The sequence below is a fragment of the Rhipicephalus microplus genome, chromosome 9 (assembly GCF_043290135.1).
Source record: "Rhipicephalus microplus isolate Deutch F79 chromosome 9, USDA_Rmic, whole genome shotgun sequence".
In the NCBI taxonomy this organism is placed as follows: Eukaryota; Metazoa; Arthropoda; class Arachnida; order Ixodida; family Ixodidae; genus Rhipicephalus; species Rhipicephalus microplus.
Genome location: NC_134708.1, coordinates 21,433,490 through 21,448,279, shown reverse-complemented (window position 1 = coordinate 21,448,279; position 14,790 = coordinate 21,433,490). Strand labels below are relative to the sequence as shown.

Sequence of the window (14,790 nt, the reverse complement as noted above, 5' to 3'; positions counted from 1 at the left end):
CAAGAAAAGAAAAAAACAAAACCAGAAACCTGAACAGCCTAGGCAAGTCGCCGATGCAATTCTTGTAAGACAATCCCATGTGGACGTGCAACCCATACAGCACCCAGCGCTCCCTTTCTGAGATGCGAGTGCACCAACGCAAACGCGTTTCATCTTCCGATCACCACTCTAAGGTGCTCCCCTGTCGTTATCTCGGAACCACTCCAGGTGACGTTATCTGCTATCGCGATAACGAAAATGTCGATGTGTCGTCTCTGACCAAAAGCACCGCATTGTGGCACATGGCTCGCAATGAGATAACGGGACTGCAAGCCCAGAAATGGAAGACGCTGTACCAGAGAAGAGACTGTGAAAAAGATAAGCCGCTGAACTGTAAAAAGCCGAGATAAAGGGAGTGATAAGAAGCCAAGGCACCGTGTGAGCACGGAGTGAACGGGAATGCTGCTGGGATCTCTCATGAGATGGTGTAAGAATATACGACAAGAGTCAAGAAAAAAAATGTGAGAGATGTGTTATTCAGTCACGTACATTCGGCACTGTGAACTGGAAGAGGACATTTGGAGAAGCTATGGCAAAAGCTGTGCAGATAATGGCTAATGCAATTTTATGTTGCAAAGCTTTATGATCAGCTGTGTGAATACTACTGAACTTGATTTTATAGATAAGGGAGATATAAATAATCTGTAGACCCACACACATACATATACCAAAGCAGGTATATACATCCAAATAGATAAATAGCAACCAGTAGTCGCACCCACAACCCAGTACTGATTGATGAAAGGTCAACTCCACTGAACCTCTATAGTGGGGTTAGATTGTGCAAATCGCATTCCACAGTTAAAGGTGTCAATCTCAGCACTGATGAGGAACATGTTAATGGGTACCGCCAAGCAAATTTTAAGATTTGTTTTCTTTTTTTTTACCGTGAAATGACGGACCGAATCCTCAGGGGTCCACAAGATGTACTGGTAAATGGAGTGCACCATGAATACACACTGTTGGGCTAGTTGGTGCATGTTTGGAATCAATATTCAACTTCGCGCCAAAATCACAACCACACTGAACGATGAAGAAACATATAAACAGGACTGGTACTCGTCTGCAAAGTTGACCACACTCAACCCTTGATATAATAAATCCAGATATAACGAAATATCCGATATAATGAAGCAAATGAAAAATAGTCTAGCAATTTATATAGTGTTAAGAATGCACTTTTACACAAATTTTCAGATATAATGAACTTAGATTTGTGTAAGATGCAATTTTTTTTCATAATGATGTTTGAGTGCGTTGAGTCCAGTAATTACTGCAGCTTTTTGCTAGTTTCAGTTCCTATTGTACCTTGCCGTCACAACATGATATGAGCTTTGCGTGAAGTGCTTGCGTAAGATGTTGTCATGTTTCCATGGCTTTTTCTCGGCATGGCACCATTGGCAACACACAAGCCACCATTCTGAATGATCTTGGTGGCGCACAAATAGCCACTTTGGATATTTTGGTGCCCGACATCACCACAACCAGCCACACTGGTGTGTGAAGTCACCAGAATCGACACTGTAGCTCGACGTCACGTTAATGCTGATTTAAGTACATGTGTTATGCGAAAATGTACTTTAATGTGAAAATCAAATATCTTACGAACGTTTACAGAGCTCCACACTTACGTAGAGCCATCTCTGTATACAGAGAAGACTTGTATTATAGACTAAGCTCGCCTTCAAAAATTGCTATCAGTACACCTTCGAAGGGACACTACAGAGCAAAACGATTTTTTGGGTATTAGTAAAGCACAATTTCACAATGCTGAGAACATCACTGTTACCATGACATGACGCTTGGTAAGCGAGAAAACATGTGAAAAGAAAGTGCGGGTGGAGATGCCACGTTGGAATTCCCGCACCAAACACCGTGACGTCATAGATTTCGAAAGCGTCTATTCGGTCCTATGTAGCTTCTAATCTATAAAAATAAAGTATGTTGTCATCTCTGGTTGCCATAGACCTAGCGTACGAAGTTTCAGAAAATTTCATCGAGCCAATGCCATGAAAATCTTAAAAAGTACACTTTGAAATTTTCGACACCACACACTGGGATTTCAACGATAAATTCAAAAATGAAACTTCACCCTCGACTTTCTCTGCTAATACTTCACCTAAGAGAGTAAAACATAAGACATTAAGAGTTCTCAGAGTGCAGTGTGTTCATCCAAAACAAGTCATTGTTTACTTCAGTGTCTCCTTAAAGTACAGAGAAAGAAGGAACAAAAATAAGAAAGGTTGTGCTACTCACTTCCACAGAACAAAGGAGATGATGGCCAGAAACAGCGCAAATGACACGCACACCACACCGGCCACCACAGCAGCACTCAGGCTGGGATCGGAATAGGCACCATCGTTGAAAGCTGCATCGAATCCTTTATGTCAACGTCGGGAATGGCACCGAGACGAAGAAGGTTCAAAATGGGAGGGGTTAAAAAATGAAAAACCAAGCGTTGCATCGCTGGACAATTCTGCGATGCGGCTAAAAATAAAGTCACGTGACTCGCTCGCTTGCTCGGCAGCTTTCCGGCATGCTCGGCACGTTCGCAAGGTCATTCTCAACATGCTCAGTTTTTGGGGAGGTTTGCTCGGGGACTCTTTTAAGCAGGATCCTTTTGCAGCCAAGCAAGACTAGCAGCACAGCCCAACAGAAAAAAGAAAAAAAAAACTACGTGCCCTTACCTCCAATGCCCAGCAATATTATACAATATATGGGAACTTATTTACGATTATAAGGGCCCCTGTTATGTATGTATGGAATTAGTGGATATAGGGGTTAAGCATATGCAATTTGCTTTCATTTTCTAAATAGAAAATGAAAGCAAATTGCATAGGGGCATAGTCAAATAGGAGGCACAACTAAATTTCGAAACTAAGCTCCCCACACAAGTACAAAATGTGAACTACGCATGTTCAACACTTACGGGTGACTGAACTATAGTAATCTGACCTGGACACGCTAGCAGGTGTAAAATTTGTTGGGCTGTAGTGGTGCAAAAAGACAGCAAAGAAAATGAAAATTTTTTTCCCCCAATCTCCAATGCGCTTCTGTACCACCTTAGTACTCCATTGTGCACAATATGATAACTTGAACTAATTAATTATGTCCAAATGGGCTCACCCTGCTTCATTACATTGGCCTCTATGACACTAGTGTCGCCAAAGGCATGCAAAGTTTTGAAGCGTCACACACCTGACTTCCAAGACCACATGAGGTAAAAACTTCCCGAGCCTGCCAGATGTCGATATTTGTGACTAAACACACTGCATTTAATTCAGCTATATTAGACTCCCCATGTACACAGACCATTGTAGAGAAATGTCTGTATGTCTGTATGCAAGAAAAATTTTTGACAATTTACTGCCATTTCATGACTGATGCACGGGCATTTGTTTTCCAAATGTTTCACAAACAAGCTAGGCGCCCATAGTTTGACTAAGTGGACTACTTAGCTTGACCTCTGCGCCAGATTTTAAATTATATGTACTGTCCGAGCGCTCGGCACTGAAGTGCTTTTTGCTGTAAACCCACCTGTGAAAATGGTATTTCATAATAAGATACAAGCTAAAGTCAGAGCAGCCACTTCGAGTTATACCCGACCTGCGATTCTTGCTCGACCGAGTAACCCTAAGTTTATTGCCCAACCCTTACTTCACAGGTTTGTAAACGAAGCAGCAAGGTCAAGTAAGCAAGCATGCACTGTTCAGTGTAAACACACTCTAATACACTATGCACGGCCACAGGAGAAACACAGACGCACTTGACGGGGATCAGCCCATTGTTGTAGATGTGCAATTTGAAACAGCTCACAGAAAAGGCAAACGTGTGACGTGCCCGCCTGTTGCGAGCGAGAATGTCAACCAGCAGGCATGTGCGTGCACCGATGCAGAGCAAAGAGACGCACAGAGCGTGCATGCCCCCTGTTTCGGCATCGTGGAGAGAAAAGAAAAGAGGGTGTGGGTCGACGCAACAGCTCACAGTAGACGCAAAAGTTTACAGACCGCGAGGCACGCACACAAACAAAAAAAAGTGAACATTCCCACTGCTTCAGCAGGCAAGGTTAAATTTTTTACAATGCTTCAAAGCTTCAAATCTCAGAAGACCACTGCAGCTCAGCCGAATACATTTTCGGTCGCCCATTCACAGAGCGACATGCTCTAGTAACGCAACGTCACCCAAACGTCTGATCTGATTGGCTCTGGAATGCACGGAAGTAGTGAGATCGGCTGGTAGGGCGGCAGCACCTGTATGAGCAGATAGTATCTACCACTCCACATACTTCGTCTCTGTTGTCAGACGGCATGCGTGTTGCTGGACGCACTGGGTGATGGCCTACGAGATTGCGCGCAACCCATGGGCGTGCAATCTCTCACGTCTAGACTGGGCGAAGCTTAAATCGTTGAGCGCGCTAGGGAGAGCTCTGCGATCGCCAGCGTGTCTCACGACTTGAAGAGGCACGGCAGGGGTGTGAAGGAGGGTATGATACAATTGTGCCTAGCGGCCTTGGTACGCGGCGTGTCGCTAAATTTGCGGTGCGAATGGTTTGACGACGCTCTAGCCTGAACACTGACAAAACTTAAAAAAAAAAAAAAAACAGTTTCGGATCTCTTTATTAGTATCGGCAAGCACAGTGTTGGATCACTCTGTATTACAATTGTCGGATCACTCTGTATCACCAGTCTTAACTAAAGTCAGCTGCTGCTTAGCAGCCAACAATCGGTATAGTTAAAATGCGATGCTGTCTACGATCTCAACTGCTACAGGCTTAGTGGCGCTTTAGCTGCCTTTCTAAATGTACCTGTCGCACACACACTTTCAATAGTGACTGAATTCCCCAAAACCAGTTTTATCCTTCCCGCAAGCTGGCAAGAAAGAGCCAATGATCATCATCAGCCTGACAATGTGCACGGCATGGCAAAGGCCTCTCCCATGTTTCCCAATCAACCCGGTCCGGTGCTTGTTTGCGCCAAGTTATCCACAAAAGCTTTTCTCATGTTTCGCCAATCAACCCGGTCCAGTACTTGTTGGCACCAAGTTATTTGCGAAAGCTTCTTCGTCTTCATCTCATCTGCCCAGCTAACTTTCTGTCTCTCCCTCCTGCATTTGCTATCTCTAGGAATTCAGTCTGTTACAATTCTTGACTAGAAGTTGCCTTCTTCCTATATGCCCTGCTTATGCCCATTTCTTCTTGATTTTGACAAAGACGTCCTTATGCGTGTTTGTTTACTGACCCACTCCGCTCTTTTCTTGTCTCTTAATTAAGGTTGCACGTGTCATATTTCTTTTCATGGCTCGTTGGGTCATCCTCAATTTCAGTTGAACCCTTCTCAACATGCATGCAGATTTCGACGAATTTTGGTATCGACTTTCGATCGGGCAAGCAAAACATGTGAATGAGACATAGGGGTAGTTTTGCTTAACAAGATGCATCAGACAACAGGCTAAACTTTGAGCCATAGCCAAGAGCTAAAGCGAAAGACAAATGCGTAGAAGAGAGGCAGAGAAAAAGAAGGCATGCAGAGATTTTCAGGCAAGCATCGACTACGGAAGAAAAAAAAAAGTTGCATAATGTGAAAGAGAGAGAGATAGAGAGAAAAGACAACCATTGAGAGAGAGAGAGAAGTGGTGAGAGACGACGTGGGCCCGGCCGACGTGAGGCGTCAACTTACTCTGACACTTACTCTGGAGGAGCACCTTCCGGGAATCAGAAAACTGCCCTTTGAACACGGTCGTCTGGTCAATGATACTCCGCGTCGCCCCCTGCACCTTCACCTCGTATAGCGTGTTGGCCGTCAGGTTGGGAATGAACATCTGCAGGAGAGAGGACATCGGGGGAAAGGGGGGGTGCAAACAGGTGTGCGAGATGGTGAGCGCAGAGCCAGAAACATCACAGTGTGAGCCTGTTCAAATACATTTGAAACTCTAAATGTTTCTGTTCTAAACTGTGTAGTCAAATACAGCAAAGAATCATTAGTTGGACACTTACTAACCGGAAAATTGGATAATTCGGACGCATTCTCTGGTGCCGCCCAGTATACACATTGTTTAATGTCATCAAACTTTGTTAATTTGTTAGACAAAATAATAATGAGAGCAAACCGACAATGCCAAGGAAAGTATAGGGGATGTTATTAACAGTAACTGTAATGTAAATGTGAAGCAAGAAAAGTGGATGAAAGGATAACCAGCCAAGGGCAGGTACCGAACCTGCGATCTTTGAATAACACACGTGATGCACTATCTGAAGGTCGCAGGTTCGGCCACGGCCAGTGGCAAGCGTGTGGTGCGCCCTTGAAGTTCCCAAACTAATACACGATGTCAGAGCTCTTGACGGTGTCCACTAGGACCTGTGTTGTTCCTAATCGGGAAAAATAAGGTAAATTATTTTTCACAAGGGCCAAGAACTAAACATTCCCAGTTTCAGAAAATTCAAGAAAACGGGCCAATCTTGTCAAATTACGAAAAATTCCCCCCCGAAATCAGCAACGTCCTGCATGGAGATTGCAGCGCAAAGCTTGAAAGTGAGACTTCGACTCCAATTTTGTCCCCTCTTACTAAAACTACGATGGTGAAGTTAACGACCATAGAGTTGTTATCAGAGTCAAATTTACCAATCTAAACCAATTCTATGTCTCATTTTATACAAGTGACCAAGAGAGAGGGAGACTCACGACGTGGTCTAGCCGGTCGGTGGCAGCCATGGCGATCTCCTCGAAGCCCCAGGCCTCCTCGGAGCGGTAGTGCACAAAGTAGTAGTCCACCTTGTTGTAGTAGGTCTGCGGCCGCTCCCATTGCAGGAAGAGACTGTCCAATGACTGGCAGGTCAGGTTCACTATGATCGGCGCACTGGGGCCTGTGAAATTTCAGAAAATCAGTAGTACCAGCGCTGCTACATCCGCATGCACGCTTTCATGAGGGTCACCCACCACGTACCTTGGACGTCCGTTTGTATCTTGAGCAGGTTGCTAGATTCCCCGAGATGTTTGTGGGTGAAGGCCCTCACCCAGATGTCGTAATACGAGAATGGCCCTGTAATACGCGTGGGCAGAGCAATGAGATTATGGCCCGAGAAAAATAAAGGAATGGATTCCAGGATGCAGGATTAACGATTTGAGCCTGAAATTGCCCGAAATTGAGCCAAAACGAGAATGTCCAGTGACTGTGATAAGATCACTGTTTTGTTGAAAACAAAAGGTACCCTCCTAAGAAAACAGCTTGTGGTTCTTGGAGAATTAGAGACATGATTGTTTGCGAGGGCTTGGTTAAGTATTCCAGCTTTTTTAACAACACAGACCGTCACGCCGGCAGGAAGACACTCACGGAGATTGGTGAGCGCGTATTCCTGAATGGGCTGCGGGTGGGAGACCGTGCGGCGCTGCTGCTCGGCTGAGCCGTTGCGTGACGGCTGAAAGTAGACGTAGTATCCCTGAAGAACCCCGTTGGGCTTCTCGGGTTCCCGCCACTTCAGCTGCACCTTTTTGTCGGTCACGCTAACGGCTGTCACGTTCACAGGTGGGCTCGGCACTGGGTCGTCATGCGACAGATGAAAGAGCGTCGGTATTATAGAACGGTACCACATGAAAAGCGGACAATTTGAAAAGGACAACATTCGGCTCAAAGGTCGTCACTCCTCCATAGATGAATAAACTATGTTCTGTATGCTACCCTCAGACTATTAAAGTGATGCGTAAAAATATTCAATTTTTTAATAGCACTATATGTGCTAGCATAAAATACTCTTCAACTGTTGCATATGAATTAAATGTTCTTGTTATGTTCTGCATGCTAATCTGATACGTCGTTAAATGATTCCACAACTATGTCTCCTGTCTGTAAATATATATATATATAAGTTCTATAGTGACATGGATCCATACAAGCATTCTGCTAACAACCCTGATGGTTGTAACATGTTTCCATTTAACCATACTTTGGTTAAATAAATTCAGTTAAATTCAGTTCAATCGCATGTGACATAACAGAAGCAGCCTGCCAGCATTCTAGTGCCCAAATATCATAGCCACTATGGCGAGACGTGTGGAATGTTCTTGTACATGTTCAATCTTAAGAGCTTTGAGCTTCAACTCGTGTGACTGGTCTGATGTCAGCTGTCGTTGTCAAAAAGCCAGCTTCTGCCAAATGATGCGAGCGAAATGTGAAGGTTTGAAAACCAGTGACCAAGTTTGCACGAGATTCTGCTCACGAACACAGCATCGCGCCACATGCACCGTTCATGCTTGACGGTGACAGTATTCTCAGTGGGTTATGGCAGTTATTCACTTGTCTCTCAATGCATGAGGTGCCTGTCAAATTTCTTATAGTGTACAAGACAGTGGCCATGATGACGTCAGGGAAAAATATGCATTGATTATCGCCCCCCCCCCCCCCCCCCATATTCACTTCGGATGAATGAAACACAAACAAGAACTTATACAGCAGAACAGCTTTCATGAATAATGACTTTATAATGCAATGTTCACCGCTTCGTGTTCGGTCAAGTGTTCGGTCAATCATGCAGAAACTACACGAGTTCGCAAAGATAGGACAAAAATAATGCATTTAGGCTGGCCCCAACTTTACTGTGCTCCTCTTGCTCATGAAAGTATGTGTCTATAGCTAGGCAATAAGGTAATAATTATTTCATCTTTCAATTTACCTCAACATTAGAAAGTGTTGACGAAATAAAGATCAAAGACAAATTTGTCAGCGATAATGTTTAGTGAAAGAATCTCGTCAAGAATGCCACAATCCATGCAGATATCACATACAACGTACCAACATGCGATTTCGGGCCCTTTGGCACTTCATAGTTCAGCACCTTTAAGCACAAAATGCTTGGGCAAAAGGATGAAAGGTCTGTATCTTTCTAACCTTTTGCCCAAACGTTTTGCGCTTTACAGCGGTAAAGTACAGAAACAGGAGATGAGACTATTCAACGATGTTGCGGCACAGCGCAGCTGGCGGAAACACTCACCTCCCTCGTCGGTCATGACCGGCACGACCACAGCCGGTCCTCGTCCGGCAGGGTTGAACACTTGCAGAGAGACCAGGTACTGAGTGAAAGTGTCCAAGTTCCGTATGGTGTATTGCTGCAGTGAAAGAACGTACCGCACCTTATCACAGAACGCCCACAGAGCTCGAGCGTGCGACACTCTGAACAGAGCTCGAGCGTGCGACACTCTGAACAGAAGATCATCACTTCATTATTACTTACAAGCACTGCAATTTTCGCACAAGCCTATAGTTATAGCGCGAGAACAAAACGACGACACAGAGACAAGGACACGAAAGACACGAGCGCTCGTGTCTTTCGTGTCCTTCTTGTCTCTGTGTCGTCGTTTTGTTCTCGCGCTATAACTATCGTCATGCCATACCAACTAGCCCAAGCTGCCACACTTCGCACAAGGTTCTGGCAGGGCGGTTCAACATCTTATCGTGCGAAATCAGTATAAGGCATGGTCACAATTACGAAAGAATGATAACAGTCTCGAGTTAGACTCTTTGCAAACGATTTTATGCAGCACCGAGTTTGTTCAACTCTATAATGGCCTTAGGTAAATAGCAATACTTAAAGCAGTTAATCCAGGTAGATATTGGCCTAAGGATGCAGGAATAATGCAGCCAAGTTGATCAGCTTGTGAAATATGTCAAAATACGTAAGTCATCTATGCTTACGTCATACAGATCGCAACACCAAATCACAAGCCTGAAGAGCTAGAGTGAACTTGCAGTGGCACAAAAGATAACCCTGAACTGTTTTATACAGCTCGGCAGTTTGGTCACAATAAACGTGATGTCACACGGTGTGTTCCACACAAAGGCAGTTTCACTCCCCACCTGCATGCTGGCTAATGGTGCAAAGCACGCGTTCATGTCCAAAACTGTTCACTGGTTTGCATTGATCTTGATGCGCAAAAAACAGAGTACCATGTTGCGATGATTATCCATACATTCAGTGCCTACTAAAGATTGCACCGGACCAAGTAGATCTTCATTTCTCAGGTTTGCTTCGTACAGAGTGAAAGGAATTAAGATGATGTAATCATGAGGCGACTTTTTCACACCTTAGACATGCAACAAAAGTTATTTTTCGTTTAAAAACAGAGCAAATGTTGACGTGTGCTCATCGACTGCACTGAGGAATTTAATGCAAAAAAATGATCAATTTTATTTTAAAATATATCAATTGTTTCAGTAGTGAGAATGCTGTGTGTCATGAAAAGGAAACAAAAAAGATTTATGATAGACTTTGAACTCTAGTGACATTGCAAACAGGTAAGCTGCTACTGTCTCTCGGTACCAAAAGCAAACAGAAACATTCGTAAGGTTTATCACGAAATATTCACAGAAATAGAGCTAAAATACAAGTTTCCATTCTTATGCATTGGCTGTGCGAGAGATTTGCACCAGTTAGAGTAGTTCAGAAGAAATGAGCACATCGAAACGAATTCTAGCTCCCAAAAGATCGCTGGGTGATTGTATTTATATTATCTTAAAATTATCTTTGCACAAATGCACCCACAAATTAAAAACCGGTGTTATCTGCACCAACATGCCAACCTCAAAGCGTGAAAGATAAAGGGCACGAAATACATATTTGCTCAGTATAATGGCAAAGTTCAGCGACCTATGAATGGACAGCTGGTGCTAAAAGGTCAGTAACCTGATGAGAAATCGATCACAATGACAAGGCTAGTATAGAAAACATACTTCCGTGGTTTAAAAACATCCTTATGCCTGAATACTCAGCCACTTCTAGTAAAATAATACTCTGTGCGACTGTTCAGAGATTTTTTCTTAACGCAGTAGTTGAACTCTCAGAGCTCGAAAGCTATGTAAATAAGTGTCAATGTATGACATGACATATGACATGACATATGACACACACATTTTATTATAATGCTTGTAAATTCATATTCCTTCATTTTGAACCAAATATTTTCTACGACAAAAATATCAAAATACAGTACTATTGTGTTGTGCTGTGAAAAAGCAACTGCACTTGATAAGGTCAGAAATACCAAATAAAAAAATATAGATGGGTCGGGAATGATTAATACATTGCATTGCATCAACAGCATAAGCTAATCAGCTTTTATAAAGGTAATAAACACATATATGAATGGAAGTTATAAGGGGGCACCTGTGATAAAAGTAATATAAGTGCTGTATTTTACACTCCAGAAAAAAAAAAAAAAACGACATCATTATAAGGGACGCCGTGGTGGGGGGCTACAGAAACTTTGACCACTCGGGGATTCTTCAACGTGCGCTTAGATATGAGTACGCCGGCTTTTAGAATTTTCGTCTCCATCGAAAACGCGCAAGCCGGGGTGGGGGTCGAACCCACGACCTCAGAATCAAGCTTGAGCCTATGAGGGATTGAACATGGGCGTGTCCTGGCATGTTGGTAGATGGCGCGGGGAAACATGCGAAACATGATCCGCTCCAGCGAAGGAATCAAATGCGACATTAGTCGAAATCACTGAGGTGATCTACAGATTGTTTTTAAATCAATTCCGAAACGAAAACAGCCGCGAAAACATGCGCAGCTTGCAGTTTGACATGCGCGACAGCTAAAAGGCCGTCATGTAAAGCGCAGGCATGTCCGGACATGCCGAATATGGCAGGGAAGCATGCGAAACATGATTTGCTACAAAGAGCGAAAAAGTTCGCACGCCAGATTCGAAGAATAATAAAAAAAACATTCCAGGACATCCATAAACGAACCCTGACGCTCAAAATGCATCATTCCAATGTGCAATTATGTGCAACGCACGGGTTACGAAATTCGCATGTTCAATCACGTTCGAACACGACGCACGAGACGCGCAGGAAAGTTCGTGGAAGATGCGAAACAAGCATCTCAGAACAGCACAGCACTCGTTACATAATCAAGCGAGCGCGCCTATAGTGAGCGGCGATCATTTTAGGTTAGCACAATTTTTTCCCAAGTTCCGTAAACGGTATGAAATCATTGAGGCCACACTCGGACAAGAAATAGTAGTACAGCGTTCAACACATTGCAAACTAGTCCGCCGCAAAAAAAAAAAAAAAAAACACCGCTCCAAAGGCCAACCCAAACGGCTTTCAACCTTTTGTGTTTACGCAACACCAAAACAACTTTCGCTATTCGCAGGATGCTGGCGTAGAGAAACCCGGATGGGAGATCACCTACTTGCGCGCAATCAAACACCACACCTCGAAACTAGTTCTACAGCCGCTGCTCGACTAGGAAGAAATAAAACACAAGCACTAAAGCGTCGATCAGCCAAATTACTACACCGACTTCCCGACATAATTTTGGGGGGGAGCAATGGTTCCGCGAGCATACAGAAAATTTATAGCGAGCCTTCTATCTGTTTATAATGCAACAACGCGATCTACAAGCGCGCATAACAACAGGAAGAGGTTTCACGATAAGCGATTCATTCGGGTTCAGCGTCGAACCGAGGTCGATACATTTTGTCGCAACTCTCTCTCTCTCTTTTAGTAAAAACAACCGGCTTTGTTCCACGCGTTTATCCCATTCATACTTTCGGAAGGCGCAGGTTTAGCTTGTTTTCTCGGCGATCGAAGGACCCACGCGAAATTTACAAGCAAATATCTCGCGAAACGTAGAAGCCGATCGGGGGATGCAAAGAACCTTGCCTTTGGAAGAAAGGGATGAGGTCCGTGATCGCTTTTTTTTTGTGCGTGTCGCTGGCTGAGCGGGCTTCACGAAGTGACGCCTAGGAGAAGAGGTTGCGCAAAAAACTCCGAACGGCACGGCGTTCACACTCCAGTCGGCATCAGGGCGTTCGCTGCTCTCTTATTTTCGACGCGTCTTTAGCACCACTCAGACGGCTTACATCCGAGCACCAGCACAGCACCAAGGCGGCCAGGCGGGCCCAGCGAACGCACGCAAACACCAAAACATCAAAGCACACGCCGAAATAAAAATGATCCCTAGCCTCGGACCCCGGCAGCGGCGGAGAACAACCGGCGTCTTGAAATTTCACGAGTATACGCTTAAGAGCGAAATAAATACCCGCTTAGTAGACATATGAGATTTATATAACACCGCAGATTGTTTCAGATTTGGAATGAAACGCGTAATGCCCGTAATTTACGAGTAATTAAAACGTCGGCAGGAAAAGAGAGAGCGTGTGCGTTTGGAAAGTTATCAAAAGATGGCGGCACAATTGCGTTAGGTTTTTGTCATGCGCTCTGAGATGGCGCGTCGGTCGCGCGAAGCAGACGACACTCGTCGATTTCGGCGAGCAGACGACAATGCGAAAGCGAAAGTGCACTTTTCTATCTTCGCAAGTGCGCTGATATTTTTCACGCATTTACGGCGGCAAAATTCTTCACAACTTCGCTAAAAATTCTAAAAGAGTGAACAGTACCACTTTTTTATAAAGAAAAAGCTACGGAATATAGAGTTTCTGTGCCGGAAAACACTGGCCACCGGGTCCCCGTGCTTTTTGCGTTCTTTTTTTTTTTTTACTCTTCCCGTTTCCTCCTTTTCGCCAACCGCCTCTTAGGAGTGTACAAAATAACGCAGTAGTTTGGGTACGTCAGCGGCTTGAGAGCCCCCACCACTCGAATCTCTATTGATCTTTAGTAACGGGACTTTAAAGTGGCTTGCGTACGCATGCTCTTGCGTTCTTTTCTGCTCCCAGCCACACCCCAAGGAGAATACAAACCAACGCAATTGGCATGTGGGCCCCACAAATTGACAGTTTTAGTTGGTCGTAAGCTCTGCGAATGCCGACAAAGCGTATATATCTATTTTCCAACGGCATGCCTTCGTAAGCCTACTTCGTAAGCCTACTTCGTAAGCCAACTTCGTATGCCAACTTCGTATGCCAACTTAAGCTGCGTACGTAACGTGTGAGAGGACATAATATATACGGACCGTCTGTTTGCTGTCCCTGATGACGATCTCCCGGCTCTCCTCCTGCGACTTGTCCCTGGGCCGGTAGGTGATGCGGTAGCCCTCGAACTCGCCGTGTATGGTGTGCCTCGGGGGAGCCGTCCACTGTATACGTATCGTGGAGCTGCTCGTGTTCTGCGCGTGCACGATGGTCGGCTTGCCCTCCGGCACTGCATACGTATGAGCAGCAACCGAAATCAATTTCTCGAATGAACTATGTCACCACAAGAACACCATCAGTTAGGGCGGAACATTCTTTCAGAGACTCATATGCTACTATTTGATATGTCGGTGTTGTAGTTTTTAAATATCGTCAATCAATCATATGTGTGCGCAGAGTTCCACTCTCGAGTGGGGAGGGGTGGGGTGAGGGTTCGACGCAGCACCCCCTCTTTATTATGTCAATGTATGGGGCTGACTTTGCACCCCACCCCTCCTACAATTTGATATGTTGGTGTTGGTGTTTTTAAATACCATCAATCAATCATATGTGTGCGCAGAGTTCCACTCTCGAGTGGGGAGGGGTGGGGTGAGGGTTCGACGCAGCACCCCCTCCTTATTATGTCAATGTATTGCACCCCACTCCGCCTCTTAATTAGGTGACAAGAAAGCGAAAAGATAAGTAGACGCCCGAAAACAAAAAAGAGCGAGCTGCTATAGCCTATTCATTAGGCCAATTAATAGAACGCAAGAAGTTCAATAATTAAGGCCTTGACTGATTTTCTGCGCGAAGACAGATGGTGATGGCTTTCGAGCACTGACAGTTCTGACGAGGGTCTGTCGTCAAGGCGGTGTAACGCAGCCGCTATCGGCAGTGTGTGAGCTGT

At 44.7% G+C, this 14,790-nt stretch overlaps 1 protein-coding gene across 2 annotated transcripts in view; it reads right to left on the bottom strand.

Moving 5' to 3' along the window:
* Positions 1 to 14,790, bottom strand: part of Ptp99A (Protein tyrosine phosphatase 99A) — a 294,456-nt gene that overhangs the window by 19,577 nt on the left and 260,089 nt on the right. The window contains exons 5-11 of one of the 2 annotated variants that reach the window (XM_037415618.2): positions 13,946 to 14,133; positions 9,020 to 9,134; positions 7,366 to 7,569; positions 6,979 to 7,074; positions 6,717 to 6,898; positions 5,715 to 5,856; positions 2,296 to 2,407 (exon numbers count right to left, since the gene is read on the bottom strand). In XM_037415618.2, the coding sequence (XP_037271515.2) occupies positions 2,296 to 2,407; positions 5,715 to 5,856; positions 6,717 to 6,898; positions 6,979 to 7,074; positions 7,366 to 7,569; positions 9,020 to 9,134; positions 13,946 to 14,133 (1,039 nt within the window). The remainder of the gene's footprint in view (positions 1 to 2,295; positions 2,408 to 5,714; positions 5,857 to 6,716; positions 6,899 to 6,978; positions 7,075 to 7,365; positions 7,570 to 9,019; positions 9,135 to 13,945; positions 14,134 to 14,790) is intronic. The other variant, XM_075873290.1, reaches the window with a different exon arrangement.